The sequence below is a fragment of the Halichoerus grypus genome, chromosome 10 (assembly GCF_964656455.1).
Source record: "Halichoerus grypus chromosome 10, mHalGry1.hap1.1, whole genome shotgun sequence".
NCBI lineage: Eukaryota > Metazoa > Chordata > Mammalia > Carnivora > Phocidae > Halichoerus > Halichoerus grypus.
Window position 1 is genome coordinate 128,391,876 of NC_135721.1, and position 19,003 is coordinate 128,410,878.

The 19,003-nt window shown below is 57.4% G+C and overlaps 1 protein-coding gene across 2 annotated transcripts in view; it reads left to right on the forward strand.

Moving 5' to 3' along the window:
- The window catches only part of BCAS4 (breast carcinoma amplified sequence 4), a 55,909-nt gene extending 37,676 nt beyond the window's left edge, over positions 1 to 18,233 (forward strand). For both annotated transcript variants that reach the window (XM_036064683.2, XM_036064678.2), the window contains one exon: positions 17,765 to 18,233. In XM_036064683.2, coding sequence (XP_035920576.2) covers positions 17,765 to 17,884 — 120 coding nt within the window. In that variant the 3' untranslated portion in view covers positions 17,885 to 18,233. The remainder of the gene's footprint in view (positions 1 to 17,764) is intronic.
- The last annotated feature ends 770 nt before the right edge of the window (positions 18,234 to 19,003 follow it).

Sequence of the window (19,003 nt, forward strand, 5' to 3'; positions counted from 1 at the left end):
CTTTGGTTCTAGAGCCCCATGTTCTTCGTGCTCCAGGGGTCGAAACACTGGGGTCAGGTGGCCCTAAATGCGGCCCAGGGGCCGGGCAGGGATTGCCGACTGAAGAGGCGGGTGCCCTCAGCACCAGCCCGGAACTAAGGCTCCGAGTGGCCTGACGTTGGCCTTCTTTTATTTTATTTTATTTTTTTTTTTTTAAGATTTTATTTATTCATTTGAGACACAGATACAGAGAGAGAGAGAGAGAGAGCAAGGCTCCCTGCTGAGCCAGGAGCCGGACGTGGGGCTCGATCCCAGGACCCTGGAATCAAGACCTGAGCCGAAGGCAGATGCTTAACAATCTGAGCCACCCAGGTGCCCCGTTGGCCTTCTTTTAAAAAAGAGAGGTTGGGAATGCAGATTTTTATGTGAAATCGATTGATTTTGAAAAGAAATCTGAGGCTCAAAGAAATCTGAGGAGACCTATTGGCTCCCAGGCCTCCTATGGAGCCTGGCCAGGTGTGGGGTCAATGCCTGTTTACTGAGGGAGTGGGAGTGTCCCCCTCAAGGTCACCCTTCATAGATTCTGCTCTCCCTGTTCCCATGTTATAATGCACTGCCCCCCCCCACCCCCAAGTGTAGACCAAACCCCTGTGGTACTCGGAGGGGGGTAGCTGAAAGCATGGTTAAGACCAGGGCCCCACAGCCTTGGCACTACTGACACTTGGAGCCAGATCGTTCTCTGCTGCGGGGCTGTCCTGCACATCGTATGATGTTAGCAGCGTCCCTGGGCTCTGCCCAACAGATGCCTCCATTTATGACCATCATAAAAGTCCAGAAATTGCAAAAGTCCCTGGAGGCAAAATTGCCCTGGGTTAGGAATCGCTGACCCAGATGAATGAAAGTTCTCAGAACCGGACGGTCGTATGTGGGGCTCATCATTGTCCCCTCTTTGTTTTCTTGTGTTTCCGGTAAATATGGAAAATTTCCAAAATAAGGAGTTTATTTTTTTTAAGATTATTTATTTATTTATTTGAGATAGAGCAAGAGAGGGCACAAGAGCATGAGCTGGGGGGAGGGGCAGAGGCAGAGGGAGAAGCCGCCTCCCCGCTGAGCAGGGAGCCCGATTCCCAGGACCCTGGGATCATGACCGGAGCCAAAGGCAGACACTGAACCAATTGAGCCACCCTGGCGCCCCCCAAAATAGGAGTTTAAAAACATGAAAGCGTGGGTTCTAGAGCCCAACAGCCCTGGGTTTGTGCCTTGGCAGAGTTGCTCACCAGCTCCGTGGCCTAGGAACAGGGTCTCACCTTTCCCCTCTATGAAATGGGGGAGCAGTGCTCAAACCTCATGGAATCGGGTTGAGGGTTGCAGCGTGCAGGATTCCCTCTTTACTTGGCAAACTCCTGTCGGGCACCTGCTCGGACATGAGCACTGTTTGGGTGCTGAGGCTCATAAATCACTAGGTGGGGGAGCCAGGTGAGGACATCCTGCATGGCAGGCACTGTGCTGGGTGCCCCGGACTGAACTCGGGCCTCAGTTCCTGCTTGTTGTAGTGAGGTGGGCAGCCATCACTGGCCCATTTTATAGAAGAGCAACCGAGGCAGGGAGAGGTCGAGCCGCTTGCCCGCAACCAGCCAGAGGAGGGAAGAGAAGCAGCCCAGATGCCCCCAGCTGCCTGGCTCCAGAGCACCTGTGGGGCCGCACACTGCCTCCGGGGACCGGGATTCGTGTGTGTGGCACTCAGCATGGGGCCAGCACCCCACAGCTGCTCTGAGTGTGGGTTGCTGGGATCCGTTTTGTAGAAACTTCCTTTTGAGCGACTGGGGGTTCCACCTGCACCCCCAAGAGCTGGTGCAGAGCTGCCGCCCATCCCACCAGTGGGAGTTGAATGGGGCAACCCCCTCTTCCCCGAGCCACTGTCGCCCCTGGGCCGGACTCCCCCCTGCTCATGCCAGGACTGCAGCGCACCGCTGGCTGAGGACGTGTCCCAGGTGAGGCTGGGTCATTGGGGGACAGGCACCGGGGGCATCTGGGGTCTGCCTCTGAGTCCCCACCACTGTCAACATATTAGGGGCCAAGCTGGCCACCACGTGGGGAGGTCAGCCCCTGTCAGGCTCTGTGTCCATCTGGATCCCCATCTCTGAAGCATTCATCTGCCCGTCTCTGCCTCTCTCCATGTGTCTCTGGGCTTCTGTCTCCTCGTGTCACACGCACCACACAAAGCCTCACCGTGACCCCTGGCCCCCTTCCCTCTTACTCCCCTCACCAGGACCCCTCCCTCCTCAGATAGAAAGAGGGGTGGAGTGGAGGGGCCCCCAGGTCTGAATGTGGTCCTATGTGCACCAGCTGGGCTCCGCCGTGGACACCCACCGCCCCTCTCAGAGCCCTGGTGTCCTTGGGGACGTGAGCGCACCGTAGGAGGGAGTCCTGCAGTGACACGTGGTACATGGGAGCCACTAGTAATACCAGCTGTGAACTGAGCACCAAAGGGTGACGGGATGATGAAACCGGGTCCCCGCCTAGGCTCAGGTCTCCCCAGAAAGTACAGCTCCCGGGCGGGTGCTATTAGCAGCTAACTCTGAAGAGGGCTGCATGCCCCCAACGCGTGACAGAGAAGGAGAGGGAGGTCAGGGCAGTGGCTGCCATGGGAGGGGGAGGACTGGCTTGGCGCTGGGTCACAGCTGCCATCGGCCGTCCTGGCTCCGAGGGATGTGACGCGTGCAGGTGAGCCCTTCGTCAGCGCAGGTACTGCGTGATGCCTGAGGCTGGGGTTGGGGCTCCTGGAGGAAGTGCGATCCCTTTGTTGCCTGAGGGGCCTGGGAAGCTCTTGAACTTGGCTCTGTTCATGGTCAGCTTTCTTCTGGGAAAATAAACCACGTCTCATTAAGCAGTAAATTCGTCCAGGTACCTGTTCCGGCTGATACCATCGCTCCTGGTCTTGCTGCCAGACCTAAAGTCAAGGCCAAAGTTCCCGTTACTTGGAGAGTCCTAATAATTAACCTGGGAACCTCAGTCGGAAGGGGGTAATGCTGGCTTTTAAATGTAGTGAGGAGCCGGAGCAGGGAGGGGCTGTTTCCAGGCCTGGATGTTGCTGAGCACTGGTGGGGAGGTGCCCACTGGGGCCTGGGTTGGGGGTCTCAGCACTGTGGCCCCGGCACCCCCTCTTCCCCTCCTGTGACCGGCAGCTCTTAGCTGGCTTGGACCTGGCTCCAGAGGCCTCAGGCGATACCCCGAGGAGTAGGTGTCGGGGGGGGGCAGGGGGCGGGTGGGCAGGAGTGGCTCAGCTGGCATTAGTCGTTGGTGTGAGAGAAGTGGGAAGCCACAGGCCAGGGGCTGCTGCTGGGGCTGGCTGCCAGTGTTTGTGCCTCCCGTAACTTGTCACTGATCAGCAGGTGTTTATCGAGTATCTACTGCGAGCCGGCTGCCTTGATTGATAGATGAGCCATGCCTTTTAGTGGCTGGGGAATGTCCCCACACTTACAATTTTTGAGGCCCCTTGTTATTAAAAATCAAAGCAGTACCAGCACGGGTTCCCACAACTGTGGTTTAGTTTAAATGTTCATGTTTTGAAACTGAATGCATTTAATACTAAAAGTGCAATGTTATGAAATTGTACGCTTGGGCTCTTTCTGAGCTACTGACGGTATTTAAAAAGAATATGAATTCAGGGGGCCGTAATAGTAATGAAATTAGTCGGCAACCATCGGGCACTTAGCGCTTTCTAAGCACTCTGCAGTTATATGGGCATAACACCCTGCAAAGTAGGAACTATCATTAGCCCTGTTACCAGGTGAGGAAACGGAGGCACAGAGAGGGTAAGTAACTTGGCCAAGATCGCACAGCTAGGCAGGGGAACCACTGCTGTCCGAGGGATGTGGGAGTGGGACGGTTTCCTGTGCTGGATGAAGGGACCGGCTCTCAGCACTGGCAGCTCCATGTGGGGCATTGGAGAGCATGTCAGAGCAAATCCAAGGCCCTCGGTGACCCCCAGGCCCCCACGACCCCCGCCTTCACGCACATCCTCATTCCCCGAGCAGTGAGCCACTTTGGAGGAAATGGGCAGATTAGGTAGGAAGCCCCTTAGACTTGGCCCCTAGATCCTCAGGAGGCCCCAGAAAGTGAGCTCAGCCTCCACCCAAACCCTGTGTCTGGTTTTCTTGAAAGAGTGTTGGGGTGTGTGTTGGGGGTGTGGGCACGTGGCCAGCCTGCAGGGTGTTCTCTGTGCCCTGGGCTTTTGCTCCTGGAGCTGGCCCCGCCCACCCCCCCTCTGTGCTGAGGCACACAGTGGCTTCTTCCTCCCCCGCATTCCCCTGTAAGTCCTCCTGGGCTGCTCCAGACCCCAGCCCTTCACCCCCTCCTTCCCCAGCCCCTGGGCCAGACTTAACTCCTTTGATGCCAAATCTCCACGGACCTCCCCTCTCTTCTTCTGTTCATTCTACATTCGTTTCTTCATTCGTTCATTCAGCAAATACTTAGCCACCCACGTGTATGAGCTGTTCGGTCTTTCAGATCCTCAGAACCCAAGGAGGACAGAAAATATTCCTGCCCTCCAGCAGCTGACAGTCTGGTGCCCCAGGGGACAGAGAAAAGCAAAGAAGAAGCATGCAGGGAGTTGGATGAGGGCAGGAGGTGGTCAGGGAAGGCCTCCCTGAGAAGGGGATGCACTGGAGGAGGTGGGGAAGGGGGTGTGCAGATGTCTTGGGCAGCTGCAGGAGCAGTGAGACCTGAGCAGGCAGCCCGCGGAGCAGGGAGGGGAAGGTGGAGGGAGCGGAGGGAGCAGACCTGGGCCCAGGGCTGGGACTCAGCTCTATGGGATTCAAGATGGCCTGCGTCTGGCCTGTGGGTCCAAGTGGAAGCTAGGAGTTCTGAGCCCCTGGGATGGTCCAGGGAGAGATGCTGATGGCCTGGACCAGGGTGGAGCAGTGTGGGGCTGTGGACACAGGGTCCATTCTGTGTGTGTGTGGGCGGGGAGCATGGTGTTTAATTGAAATTCCTTATGGAGAAAATTGTAGATTCACACACAGTTAAGAAATAATACAGAGAAATCCCTTGTACACTTGGCCCATTTTCCCCCAGTGGTAACATTTTGCAAAAGTAGTACAGTATCCCGGCCAGGTATTAACATTGAAACAGTTGTTCTCTACAGTTGTATCGGGTCTGTAAGACGCTGAGCATCTCCAACATTACAGGGATCTCTGGCTATCCTTTCACGACCACCTTCACCCCTGCTCCATTCCCAGCAGCCACTAATCTGCCCTCCGTTTCTCAAATTTTGCTATTTCAAAAATGTTCTATAAATGGAATCCTACACTGGGTAACCTTTCAGGATTGGCTTTCCTTGCTCAGCATCATTCCCTGGAGATTCATCCAAGTTGCCGTGTGACTCAAGAGTCGGTGTGGATGTGTTTGCAGGTGGAGCCCCAGTTGGAGATGTGAGTGTGGGGTTCAGGTCTGGAGGTGTCCAGCATGCGGCAGCGGCTTTGGCCCCGAGGCTGAATGAGGCCACCCAGGGAGGCAGAGGGGCGCCAGGTCGATGACTGAGTGCGAATTGATTCAGCATCAAAGTGCACCAGGCACAGGGATATAGCCAGCCCTGGACAGACAGACAGACAGACGAGGTCCTGGCAGGTGGGGTGGGGCTGCCCCCGGGCTGGGTGTCTGGGGTGGGTGTGAGAGAGGGAGCGAGCTCAGGATCTTTCCATCCCCCGCCCTTCTCTCCTTGCAGCCAGAGGGCTGGGCCCCACTGGCTGGGCTCCGAGATGCAGGGTTTAGACCAGGGTTTTCAGGAGTCCTGAACCACATGGGAAACGAGCAAAGTGTTGCCTCTAAGATGAGATGGAGTCCCTTCCACAAAGACGAACCTGTCTTCTGAGACGGCCTCTGTCCTTTGGGAATATTATTTCTTTGACAAAGGGGTGGGGCTGGCAGGTGGGGGCTGGTGGCTGGCCAGTGTTTTCTCATGGCCTCTGACGCAGTGACCTGGCTGGGGTCTGGAGAGGTCCTGAATGTACTCTCGTCCCCATCTCCTCCCCTCCGGGTCCTTGTCCCCAACCTGCCTGAGCCACCCCCTTCCTGGCCCCCATCCTTCCCTCTCCTCTTCTGTCTTACTTCTTCGTGTCATCCCTCTCTCTCCATTTCCCCCACTTCCCCTCCTGCATTCCATCTATTTCTACTTTTTGTCAGTCTCCCCTATCTTGTTTCCGCATCTTCTCTCTCTTTCTCGGGTGTGTCTCTGTCCCCCTCCGGCTCTCCCTCTCTTTGTCTGTGTCTCCTTCCCTGTCTCCGGTTATCTCCTGCTCTGCCCATCTCGAGGCCTCTTTCTTTCTTTTTTTTTTTTAAAGATTTTATTTATTTATTTGAGAGAGAGAATGAGATAGAGAGAGCATGAGGGGGGGAGGGTCAGAGAGAGAAGCAGACTCCCCGCCGAGCAGGGAGCCCGATGTGGGACTCGATCCCGGGACTCCAGGATCATGACCTGAGCCGAAGGCAGTCGCTTAACCAACTGAGCCACCCAGGCACCCCATCGAGGCCTCTTTCTTTCTCTCACTCTCAGATGTTATTTTCCAGACCTTGAAAATCATCCCTTGTCACTCTCAGGGGGCCCAGTGGATAAAATGTCTTAATCAGACCGGGACAGCACGGGGGGCGAGCTCCTGGAAAAGGGCTTCCCGAGGCGAGTGCCAGGGCTTTGGGGATGGCATCGATGCGGTGGCCGCAGCCCAGGCCGCCTGCTCGGAGGAGGCAGGCCTGGCCGAGGTTTGTAAGCCCAGACCGGAGCTCTGAGGACAGCTGGGTCTGAAGAAAGGGTGGATTGAGAGGAGGCTCCCAAGGCTGCCTGGATGCCTGGGACAGGGGACAGTCTGGGCCATGGCTCTGAGGCAGGGTCCGTCAGCTGTCAGGAGGTGGCTGCTCAGCCCGGGGACAAGAGTCTTTCTCCACGCTGGGCAGGGACATGGGGCAGGCATGGAGGCGGCTTCCCAACACCTGCTGGTTCTGGTGGACGCCCCTCTTCTTGCCCTAATGGCTTGTTTATTTGATGGAGAACCGCTATCCACGTTAGGGACCCTGACAGAATGGTTGATCGAGTCTGTGTTTGCTTTCGGCTTCCCAGAGCTAACTGGTGCTATTTTCAACATTCTTTTGTGGAGCCAACCACGTTTGAGGCCAGCCAACAAAACCTCCAAAGATTCTATTGATAACCAGCATCAGAGCGAGAACCGTACGGCTCGCACATGACAGTAGCCGGCTGGGGACCTTGGCCAGCTGTTGATAGAGGCCACGGACACTCGTCTGGAGGTGGACCACCACTGGCTGGACTCTGGGCATAAGCGTGCCTCCTGTCGGGCCACGGAGAATCTGACAAGGCGGTTGCTGAACTGAGCAGACCCATGGGAGGGGGTGGCTGGTTTGATGCTCTGGGCTGGGAAAGCAACTTCCTTTCCTTGCTCTGTGTCGAGAGTGGGTCAGTCCTGGCTCCACCCGAATCCATCCACCGATGGCCCCCCTCTAATTCACCACTGCTCCTGCGGCTACCCTTTGCCCCGTGATGTTTCCTCGGCCAAGGGTGCTGGCCCCACGCTCCCCATGGAGCCACCCGGGAATGACCCTTCTGAGGCGTGAACACCTACCCTGGGAGCCCAGAGACCCTAGGACGGGCTGCAGAATTCGCAGGGCCCCTTTGTTAGAGCTTATTAAGAATTTCCAGGTCGTGACAGCAGAGCATTGAGGGAGAGCAGGGCCCGTGGGACTGCACGGGGAGGGGGGCACACCCATGAGGCCGGCCCTGTCTGTCACCTGCAAGTGTCACACCCTGAGTGAGGTCCTGAGCCTGCTGAGTCTCAGTCCCCACATCTGCGTAGCGGGATTTACAGTTAGAACCTCTGCACGGGGTCGTCGTGAGCCGTGATTTCAAGTAACGCAAGGTTTGGCTGTTATTGTCACGACATGCGTGTTATTTTTTTTTTTTAAGAGTTTATTTATTTATTCATGAGAGACAGAGAGAGAGAGAGAGAGAGAGAAGCAGAGGGAGAAGCAGGCTCCCAAGGAGCAGGGAGCCCGATGCGGGACTCGATCCCAGGACCCTGGGATCATGACCTGAGCGGAAGGCAGACGCTCAACCGTCTGAGCCACCCAGGTGCCTGCGTGTTATTATTTAATAGCTCTTGTCTGTGTCGTTCGCTCAGTCCTTTGCAGATGCTGCTGTGCGCGCACTTTGTTTATTTATTTGTTTTTCAATGACGTTTCTCTTTTGGATGATTGTAGATTTACAGAAAGCTCGTAAAGGCAATACAGAGTTCTGGTCGGCCCCTGAATCACTTTCCTTCACTGTCATCTTACAGCACGACGGCACTGTTCTCAACACCAACGCACCATCCTAGTCACTAACTTCTGGCCTGGCTGGGATTTCTCCAGAACTTTCGTAGACAACCGTTTCCCGCCCCAGGCTCCCCTCCAGGCCAGCACATTGCTTTGAGTCTGTTTTATTTTTAACAGGACTGGTGTCTCCAATAGCGGGGCATGGACCTGGCAGGGCAGGGATGCCAGCCTCGAGCTCCTTCAGGTGTCCCCATCTGGAGATGATGCTCGTCACCATTGGTCTCGGTCTTCTGAGCCCTGACTTGGCAAGAGGCCGGCCCTTCCTGCTCTGCCTCGGCTGTTGAGCACATTCAAGTTCATTCACTTCTCGCCTGAGTCTCGCCTCCCTGGGGCTGTGGCCCTGAAGACTGACACAGGTCCCATCCCCATGGAGCTCAGCCTGGTGGGGAGACTGAGGAAAGAGGTAGACAGGATACGCACCTTTGTGGTGCAGCGGGGCAGGGAAATTGGGGGTCCCTTAGGAGGGCCAGAAGGAAGACACCAGCAGGAGAAGACCCCAGTGGCAAAGCCTTGAGGGGGACGAGCAGGTGCAAGGCCAAGTCAGGACAGACCCTGGGGAAGTCCAGGAACAGATTTCCAGGCTGGAGGGTTATGCGTACTGGGAGGTGACAGACTGTGTTTAGAGTCAGGCTGGATCATAGGGTTCTGGGGTCGCAAACCCCAGCTCTAAGGGCCAGGCAGGTGGCTGAGGTGAGAGCACAGGTCCCCTCTGAAAGGGGCTGGCCAGAACTCAGCGCCAGCTCGTCATCACCACTCCGTGCACCAGAGCTCTGGGTTTTTTAAACAAGAAGCTGGAGATCCATCTTTTCAAGAGAAGTGGCATTTCATTCAAAAACAGGAGGATGCAAACGACTGAACAGAAGCAACAATACTAGTAAAGACCCTCAGCCCAGTGGAGGCCAAGCGGGACGCAGCTGTGGTCTGGGTTTGGCCAGACGAGTGCCCGTCGGTGACCTCGGTGGCAGGGCCTGTAGGCGACGGTGAAGAGTCGCATTATCTTCTAAGTGTTGCACTTACCAGAGGATCAGATTTGTTTCTTAGGACAATCCCTCAGGCTGCCATGTGGAGAATGGGTTAAGGGCGAGAGCCTCAGCTGGGGGCAATGGGACGACAGCGGTGACGGGGAGAGGGATCTGGGAAGAGTTAGCAGAAGGGATTGAGGACAGGGGGGATGCGGGCGTCCAGTCTGGGCAGTGGGTGGGCCTCGCAGTGAGTCACCTAACTATTGAAAGCCTCAGTTTGCTCATCTGTAGAAGGGCTTTGTGATACCTGTGCAGATTTGGGTTTCTGGAACATAGCAGGTGCTCAATTAAAAATACACACGTAGGGATGCCTGGGTGGCTCAGTCGGTTAAGCGTCTGCCTTCTGCTCAGGTCATGGTCCCGGGGTCCTGGGATCGAGCCCCGCATCGGGCTCCCTGCTCGGCGGGAAGCCTGCTTCTCCCTCCCTCTGCCTCTCCCCCTGCTTGTGCTCACTCTCTTGCTCGCTCACTCTTTCAAATAAATAAATAAAATCTTAAAAAAAAAAAAAACAAAATATTTTAAAATACACATGGAAGAACATGGCAGTCAGACAATTCCATGAGTGGCCATGGGATGAGAAGCAAAGCCCAGGGCCCTCGGAGTTCAGACAGGAGGACTCCAATGCAAAGCATCAGCTGGAGGGGGAGCCAGGACTCAGGGAAGAGGGGCCCTGAGGGAGGAGGGGCCAGGCTTGCAACAGCAGAGTGTGGGTCAAGGGTGGAGAGATCAGACTCTGGGTCTGGAGCTGAGGCCCCCAGGAAGGTCTAGTTCTGGAGGAGGCCGTGACAGGACTCCTCCCACCTGGCTGTCCTGTCTTCGCTCCCAGACCGTGTGTGAGTTTGGATTTAGTAGCCGTATCTTGGCAGGACTTCCCGGGGCTCCTCCTCTGCTAGTTTCCATGTTAACGCTTTTCCTCCAGCTAAAAGCAGAATCCTTGGGGATCCACGAACCTTCTAGAGCTGCTGCCTGGGGTCAGCATCCACCCATAGCGAGGCTGCACCAGCTTGTCCCTGCTGCTAGGATCCTTCCGGGCAGGGGCCGCGCACTGTGGGAGCCCCCAGCCCCGTTCCTCTGTCACCAGAACCTCAGCAGCCTGCCCCAGCTGCTCCGGTCCCTGGGCTGGCGGAGGTTGGGGCTGGTGGCCCAGCTGGGTGGGAGCGTTCGGAGAGGAAGGGGGACAGCTTTCGGGCAGGCACAGCGAGGCTGGCCAGTCCAGCCCTTCAGGCAGGATTGGACACGCAGGGGCTGCTTACAGAGAGATGGGAGGAGCTCTGCTCACAGCTGTCAGAGCATTCTAGAAGACTTAGGGCCCTGGAGCAGACACAGAACGTTGCAGGCAGAATAGCCAGGCGTGGCCTGAGGTGCAGAAAGCCCTGGGCCGGGACGGAGCAGGGAGGCTGGGACCGATGGGAAGGTCCCGTGGGCTGGTGGTGGTGGGGGACAGGGTCCAAAGCTCACGAGAGCCCACTTTGATTCCTAGCTCGGCCTTTTCCCAGTTGGGTGACCCTGGGCATGTGACCTACCCTCTCCTCTCCCAGCCTGCCTTGTCCTCCACGGTCTCAGTGCCTGCCTCCCGGGCTCTGGTGCGCAGGGGAGCCAGGGGGTAAGGGAGGCAGCCGCTGGGCTTGGCGGGAGCCCCAGGCTGGCGGTTCCCAGCCCATGGGGCCCAGGGCCAGGGACGGGAAGCAACGCCTTCTCCATCCAGCTCCTCGGGAGCCCCGTGTCTGAGTGATGTGACTTGAGCCTGGGGCCACTGTGGGCTCCGATGCCCACAAGGCCCGGCAGGTCCCGCGGACGAGTGAGTCAGGCCGGGCGGGGACGGCGGCAGGCGGGCAGCACAGTAGAGGGGCCAGCTCCCTGCACCCCACAGGAACGCGGGCCCAGCGTGGCCAGATCGCTCCTTTCAGGAGAAATAGGAACTCCGTATTTATTTGAAACACCCCAGTTCTTCCATGTTGGCAGCTAACTCATGTTTAAATTTACATGAGCCAAACCAGTCATGTCTGCGGGCCAGATGCTAACCAAAGGCCACCAGTCTGCGATCTCTGAGTCGGCTGAAAGGTGGGGCGGGGGGGAGCTCCTGATGTCCCTCAGGTTGGAAAGCCGGCAACGAAGGGACATCCCGAGCCCTGCACTGAGAGCGCACCCCCAGCCCCACTCAGCCCCAGGGCTTCCTGGGTCCGGGCTGGGGGCTGGGGCTGGGTGGCCCTGGTTTCCAATCCAGCTCTGCCATTTCCCAACAGGCTGATCTTGGGCAAGTACCTCTCTGACCCTCAGTTTCCTCTTCTGCAAAATGGGATTAAGGATACCTGCCTCTCTCAGCAGCTGAGAGCAGATGGGCTGTGAACCTTCAGGGCCCATCCTGACCTGGGTGCTCAGAAAGTGCTCAGTACTCAGTCACTATGGTTGTAGAGAGGCTGGGGGCTCGGTCTATGCAGATAGAGCTGTTTCTTCTGTCTGCTGCTTTTCTCCCCGCCTCCCCTCCCGGCCCGCCCCAAGCTATGTTTTTTAAATTTTAGAATTAGGGCAGGTTGCTGTGATAATACAGAGGGATCCCATGTACCCCTCACCTGGTTTCCCTCATTGTTATGACCGTATTTACTGTGGTGCGTTGTCCCAGCTGGGGGACCAACCTCGATGGATTGCTAGTAACTAAACCCCACAGTTTGTTCGGATTCTGCTAGTTTTTCCCTAATGTCCTTCTCTGTTCCAGGATTGCATCCAAGATACCAACCGCGTTGTTTAGTTCACGCCTCCTTAGCCGCCTCTGGTCTAGGATGGCTTCTCAGACTTTCCTGGATTTTGATGACCTTGACAGCTTTGAGGAATATTGGTTAGGTATTTTGTACTACCCCTCTATTAGGGCCGATCTGATGTTTTTCTCGTGGTTAGACTGGGGCCACGGGCTTGGGGAGGAAGACCGCAGAGGTGAAGTGCCTTCATCACATCCAGGGCACAGGCTGTCAACAAGATGTAGCACTGATGGTGTTGACCTTGACCATCTGACTCAGGTAGTGTTCGCCAGGTTCCTCCTGAGCAGTTCCTTTTCCTTTTCATATTCTGCTCTTTGGAGGCCACTTGCCAAGTGCAGCCCCATCAAGGGGAGGGGCAGCTAAGCTCTGGTGAGGCTCAAGGGGCAGAGAAAACCCGACCTTGGAGAGGGCTGGGAGGCTCACTGACACTGCATTGAGCCTAGGGCACAGTAGGTATAGTGATTGAAGTGGGGGGAGCCTCTCCCAAGCCCCAGAGAGCTGGGGGTGCTTGGTGACCTAGGAGAGGAGTGTGGGCCTCTGGGCACCCGAGCTCCCCTGCACAAGGTCAGCCTGGGGCCTCAGTCCCCCAGGGGTTGACCAGGCTCTGGGGCTGACCCTGTGGACCTCAGAAGCCAGCCCATGAGTGGGGCTGCCGCGTGGCCTGCTGGGTGAGGCAGGACGGGCTGGAGCTAGAGTGATGGCCCAAGGGCAGCCAACCAAATAGCACTTGGGCCCGGGACAGTCAGCACAGTGGGCCTGGCGCGGAATCCTCCAGCCCGGGTCTGGTGACCTATCACCCAGCGCCCATTATATGGGAGATACAGGGAAGGAATTTTGTCCTGATCTCTTTAGGAAGACAGATTTCATTCAGGGGCAAACCGTGGCCGGGGGTCCAAATCTGGCCTGCCACTGTTCTGTGAAGTTTTCCTGGCACACGGCCGAGCTGCTGGTTTGCATATTTATCTGTGGCTGCTGTGGGCCTTCAAGGGCAGAGTTGAGTCGTTGCGACAGAGACCTGTGGCTTGCAAAGCCTAACGTGTTTACTGTCTGGCCCTTCACAGAGCAAGTTTGCAGACCCTGGCCCGAGCAGAGAGCGGACCAGGGTTCAGGATGTGTGCTTAGGGCTTCCCAAGAGGGAGACACGAGGCGGGCTAGGACTTCCAAGGAGGGGGTGGGGATTTCTGGAAACAAGTGGGCAGGTGGCACAGGGCAAAGCCAAGACCCTGAGGTGGGTGAGCTTCGCTTTAGGAAACAGTGATCCGCCCTGAACGCAGTCCTGCGGCGGCCCCGTGGGGGCTTGTGTGAAAGCTTCCTGGTGGCGCAGATGACCAGGGAGGCCAGCCGTGAGGGGTCTCCTGGCAGCAGCAGGCCGTCGAAATGGCGAAGTGGCTGGGAGGGATCTGGAACCCCAGGAGAGCAGCCCCTGCTCCCCAGCTCGGCCACCCGGAGCCCACGAGATGCTGTGGGCCCAGTGCTGCCAGATCGTCTGATTTTCCAAGGGAAGCTGGCAGTCTGGTGTTCATGAGAAATCTCCTGATTTGTTGCCTGTTTGCAATTAATTCCATTTTTTAGACATCATGAAGCAGACCGAGCACATCCGTCTGGTGTGTGGGCTACAGGTTTGAGAACTCGGGTGTCCAGGGTGGGAGTGAGGATGCGCGGATGTGGGTAGACAGGGAAGAGCAGGCCAGGCCCAGCACAGTAAGCTGGCAGGCGAGCTCTGGACTGGGGGCAGAGGGGGAGAGGGGACAGTGAAGGGAGACTCTGAGAGAGGGGGTGCGGCAGAGTCTGGCACCTGCAGGGTCAGATTGCCCCGTCTCCCAACCAGTCCCAGGCCGGTGGAACATTCCTGCCTGCAGGCTGGGAGCTGGGGAGCCCGCAGCTGGACACCCCTCCTTGCTTACCTGGCAGCCCGCTCCACCCCCCACCCCCAGGGGAATCTGTAGAAGGAGGGATGGGAGGTAGAGATCTCTGAAGTCCCCTCGGAGATTCCCAAGGGTTTGGGTTTGCTGTTCTGTCCCCAAAGACTTGGGCCCTGTCTGGGGATGGGCAAAGGCTGGGCTTCGAGCTGGACAGGCCTGGTGGACTCCAGCTCCCTGGTCCCCTGGCTCCTGCCACTTCAAAGACACAAGGAAGACCCCAGTTTTGCAGGTTGCCCGGAGAATCCAGGAGAAAACGGGTATGGAGGACTGGGTTTCCATGGTGTCCTGACGTGCCTGTGATTGGGGCCTGGCTTCCAGGATGTGCTCTGTTCTTCCCAGCAGCAGCTGGGGCATCTGGCTGTTTTCAGCCTTGCACACCAGCCCTTACCTGCTGATTCAAGCCGCTGGTTTGCAAGTACTCAGTGGCTGCACTGTGGGTTTATTGTTTTAGGATGCCTGGTTGCAAGTGACAGCAACCCAGGTCAACTTGGCTGAAGCAAACAAGAGAAGTCCAGGGCTCATGGACAGGAGCCGGCCCAGGGTAACTCCCGCCTCAGGCAATAATGGATTCGGCTGCTCAAATGATATCGTCAGGACTTTGTCTCACTCTGTCTCCCAGCTCTGCGTCCCTGTGTTGGCTTCAATCCCAGGCAGGCCCTGCACTGCGGTGGCAGAGGTGGCCCTCAGGTTCATGGACCATCCTCCCCCACGCCCCCGGGTCACAGCTCCGGTGGGTCAGGCCTCCCACCCCCCGCAGCCCCCACCTGAGCCATAGCAGGTGGTGAGGGCGGCCAGGTCTGGCACAGGCACGAGTGATCTTTCAAGATCAGGATGCCGATCCCAGAGGGCGATGGAGGCTAGACAGGCCTGTGTCCACCGCACACCCCCCACTCTCTAAGAGCAGCATGTGTGCCCTTGAGGCCACATTTGGAGCCCCCTGGCTCATCATAGGTCACCCCTTCCTGGCTGACTTCAGGCTCAGCTCTCCAACCAGCTATGAGTCACCATCCCACATTTCCCCACGTGCTCTAAGATGTTGGCGGGGGTTTGGTCCAGGGCCACTAGGAGGCTCTTAGGATGACTTCTCCTTGGTTCTGTTGTAATTATATTGATTTTCTCCCTTTTTTGGAAGTCTCTCTCCTTGAAGGAGGAAGCAGAAGCCCCGTCCCTGGGGGGTGTCTTACCCATTCAGAGGCACCGCCTTTTGAATGGTGGAACTATTTCAAAAAGAACAGGGGGTCAGGATGAGGCCACGCTGGCCCCTCATGGGCCCCTTCCCTTGTCTGGGACCTGATGGTCAGGAGAAGGGACCTATCATTTCAGGATCACAAAATGTTCTTTGATCCCCATGTGTCAGGACCAGGGAACTGGTCTTCAAGCTGTCATTATTTGCTTGATAGTTATATTTTCTAGATTACTACAATGACCAATTTTCAGGAGAAATGGGGTGAAGAGATCCTAAGCCTATGGGCTACCCACAGATTGCATCCCTTAGGCTATGAGATGTATCTTGTGGCTCATTTCTCAGTTGTGCTCTGGTCATGGAGCTATTGGAGGCCTTGCATCCCATCCATGGTGGCAGGGGGCAGCCCAGGAAGGTGCTAGAAAAAGGGGGCAGGTGGTAGGCCTGGGCCCCAAGTACCCCCAAGTAGGCTGAGCCAAGAATGGCTGACCCAGGGTTGACAGATGGAATGTTCTGTTGCCCTTTCATGAGGCTGGCCCTTCGCCAAGATGAATGGCTCATCCTGGTTTTCCAGCTGTGGGATGGTGACACGGGGAGGTACGTAGTCCTCAGACACCTGAGCACGTTCTGTCTTACTTGAAATACTTTGATGGTTTCCTTCTGTGGGGCAAAGTTCAGGGCTTTGGGGCTCAGACATGAGAATCTGTGCACGCCCGCCCTAAACCTGGCTGCTTCCCTTTAGGGGATCCTGGCCACAGCCTCCTCCCTGCTCCCCTCTTTCCTCTCAATTCTGCTCTTTCTAAAACACCTAATTCCACACACATACTCCCGATTAGTGACTTCAGTGGCTCCCTGGTCCCTTGGGATGAAGCTCTTAAGCACGGCCTCTGAGAGCCCATGTGATCTGGCCCTGGTTTATAGCCTCATCTCTGTCCACACAGTGACCTGGCCCCAGTCCAGACTGAGCCGCTGGAGTCCCCAAGTGCCCCTCCCTCCCCCGCCACAGCACTGTGACATGCCATTCCCTCAGTCTGGAAGCCCGCCCTGCCTGCTCTAGTCCCGGGAAACCTCCCTGACCCGCCCCCCCAGGGGGAGTTGGGCCTCCCCCAGTTTCCACAGGTCCTTGCACCTCCCCACCATTAGCCCTCACATAGCAGTTCTGTTGGTTCCTTTGTCTCTCCTGCCAGTGAGCCCGGGTTGTCTGGGGCTGCCGTCTTGTGCGCAGATGGGCCCTGGCTGGCGCCGGCTCTCAGGACCTGGTGGTGGAGTGGGCGGAGGCTTGGAGGACGTGGGACGTGGGTCAGGCACCCCCGCTGAGCCTTGGTTTCCCCCCCTCCACCACGGGGATGGTGGTCAGGGCGTCGCTGGGGGGAACGAGTATTTGGGGAGGCCACCTATGCACGCAGCGCAGTGCGGGGCACACGGAGGTGCTGGGCTTTGGGGGAGCCGTTGCTGGCCATGGGCCAGAGCCCCCGCCCCCCTGCCCTGGCACCTGCACCTGCAGGCCACTCAGAGTGGGTCTCAGCTGGAGGGGGCCAGGAGGTGGGACAGTCAAGGGAGAGGAGTCAAGGGAGTGGGGGGAAAAGAGGAGGGTGGCGAGAGGGACGCCCAGTGGAGACCTGCAGAAGGACCTCGTCCCTCTGCACCCCTGAGCCCCACATACCTCCCATCTCCCAGCAGGACCTAGTGTCCCTCCTCCAAGAGGGCCGTAGTCATTGGGATCAGCCGTGGCTCTGCATGAGAACCATCTGGGGATTTCGAAATACCCCGGGGCCGGGCCACACCCCTGATCAGTGTCCTCAGGCGCACGGTGGGGCTCCGAGGCGTTTCCTAGCTCTCCCGAGGGGAGGGTGGGGGGCACCGTGCAGCCACGTTTGAGAAGCCCTGCTTGCCATGGTCCTCTGTGGAACTGGTTTCTCCGCCAGAAAGGGTCTCAGCAACCGGAGCCTGGGGAGGGCTGCTTGATGGCAAATCGCTTCTTCCCAGCCTTCTCGGCAAAGACCCGCACCAGATACAAGTGAGCACTTCTGAAATTGGTTTTTGATTTTTTTGGAAAAAGTAACACATTCAGATGGCACCGACTCGAGGCGGCACAGATGGGGACCCGGGGAAAGAACGCTCAGCCCGCCCCCCAGTTGCCCGGCAGCAGGCCCGGTGCCCGGCTCCGGGGCCCCCCGCGGAGCTCACGTGTGCGCGCACGCACACTCACGCACGCGCACGCACGCACACGCACACGCGGGCGTGCGGGACACCTGCCTCGTCGGGGCGTCTCTATCAGACCTGTGCGTCCCCACGCCGGCAGCGCTCCGCCCTGGACGGGGACCGGCCCTGGTGGCCCGGCGCCCTCGCGTGTGTGTGTGTGGGGGTGGCCTTGGCCCTGCCGGGCAGTGCCACCAAAGGACCGTGGCCTCGTTGTCGCAGGGGCGACACTCCCCGCGGGCTGAAGTCATTCCTACGACTGGGAATCCTGGGTCACAGAGCGAGGGAATTGCGGAGGCTCACGGGGCACCTCGCTTTCTGTCGTTCCAGAAGCCGCCGGCGCCCCTGCCCTTCGAGCTGCCCGCGCTGTACCGGACGGAGGACTACTTTCCCGCGGCCGCCGGCCAGGCCGCTCTGCGGACCCCCGGCCCCCGGCGCCGGCGCGTGTGAGCCCCCGCAGCCGCGGGGTCGGCCTGTCCCACTGCTGTCCCTGCCCGCTCTGAATCCCCTCCCTCGCTGCACGGGAAGCCACGCGGTTCGCAGACGCGTTTGGGGCCCACGCGGGGCGGGGCCCGAGCGCCCATCTGGACCCGGAGCTTCCCGCCGGGGCTGGGCCTGCCCGGGGTTCTGGGCCCCGGGACTCGGAGCCCCCCCGCTCCCCCCACCCCCGTCTCTCCGTGAAGGGCTCTGCGTGGGAATCGTGGGGGGCCCGCTCGGTTCGCCTGCGGTGGTGGACGTGTCTGCGAACCCCGGTGCCCGCCGGCCTGTGAAGCATCTCAATAAAGGTGTCCAGAGGTCACGTGTGGTCTGGGTGCAAATGTTTTCTCGAAGGGAGCTCCTGCCACCGAGGCAAGCCTGACCCTCCGAATCTGCTCGTCGGGAAGCCCCTCACCCGGCCTTTAGATTCCCAGCAAGAACGGAGAGATCGTTAGCATTTCCAGGGGTCTTCAAAGGTGGGTTGGCCTTCATTTCATTTCATGCCGATGGGTTTCCTGCTCTTGTCCTGGAATTCCAGATTTCTCACCTTGGTGATGAATAATTCCGGGTTTTGTGAGGTTTTTTGGGGTTGTTTTTTTGGAATTCCTCACAGAGCCAAGAAAACACACACACGCACAACTGAACTGCAGACCTGTATTCGAATTTCAAGGAAATCTAACATAATGAATCGAGAGAGAGCAGTAGAAGAGCAAGGAATAAAGCTGGATCTTGACAACTTTAGGACACATTTTTAGAATTAAAGATACAGGCCAGAGGCTCCCGGGTGGCTCAGTTGGTTGAGCATCCAACTCTTGGTTTGCGCTTAGGTCGTGATCTCATGGGTCATGGGATTGAGCCTGCTTGGAATTCTCTCTCTCCCTCCGCCCCTCCCTCTGCTCTCACATTCTCTTTCTCTAAAATAAATAAATAAATCTTAAAAAAAAAAAAAAGATATAGGTGGACACCTTGTTTCAAGAGAAGCCAGCATTTTCCTGTGGAGATTATTTTTTTAGTAAAAAACTTGTACTAAACTTGTATTTTATTTTTTTGATTTTTTTAAAAAGATTATTTATTTATTTGAGAGAGGGAGAA